This window comes from Eimeria tenella, genomic scaffold (genome assembly GCF_000499545.2).
Source record: "Eimeria tenella Houghton genomic scaffold, Eth_scaff2959, whole genome shotgun sequence".
NCBI classification, from domain to species: Eukaryota; Apicomplexa; class Conoidasida; order Eucoccidiorida; family Eimeriidae; genus Eimeria; species Eimeria tenella.
Genome location: NW_013542835.1, coordinates 1 through 200, shown reverse-complemented (window position 1 = coordinate 200; position 200 = coordinate 1). Strand labels below are relative to the sequence as shown.

Sequence of the window (200 nt, the reverse complement as noted above, 5' to 3'; positions counted from 1 at the left end):
GCAGCAGCAGCAGCAGCAGCAGCGTCACGCTGCCGCTGCTGCTCGCGGTGGCGCTGCTGCTGCTGCTCTGTGCACTTCTTCATATTTTGCCGCAGCTGGAAATAACGCGCTCGAGAGCTCATGGTTTGCCGCTGTCGCTGCTGCGGCTGTTGCTTCTGCTGCTGCTGCTGCTGCTGCTGCAAAGCTGGGGCGGCTGTAGC

The 200-nt window shown here is 63.0% G+C and overlaps 1 protein-coding gene across 1 annotated transcript in view; it reads right to left on the bottom strand.

Moving 5' to 3' along the window:
• Positions 1 to 122, bottom strand: part of ETH_00038445 (PPR repeat-containing protein, putative) — a gene marked incomplete at both ends in the record, with an annotated part of 2,336 nt that extends 2,214 nt beyond the window's left edge. Inside the window, one exon of the mRNA XM_013375669.1 lies at positions 29 to 122. Coding sequence (XP_013231123.1) covers positions 29 to 122 — 94 coding nt within the window. The remainder of the gene's footprint in view (positions 1 to 28) is intronic.
• Between the last annotated feature and the right edge of the window lie 78 nt (positions 123 to 200).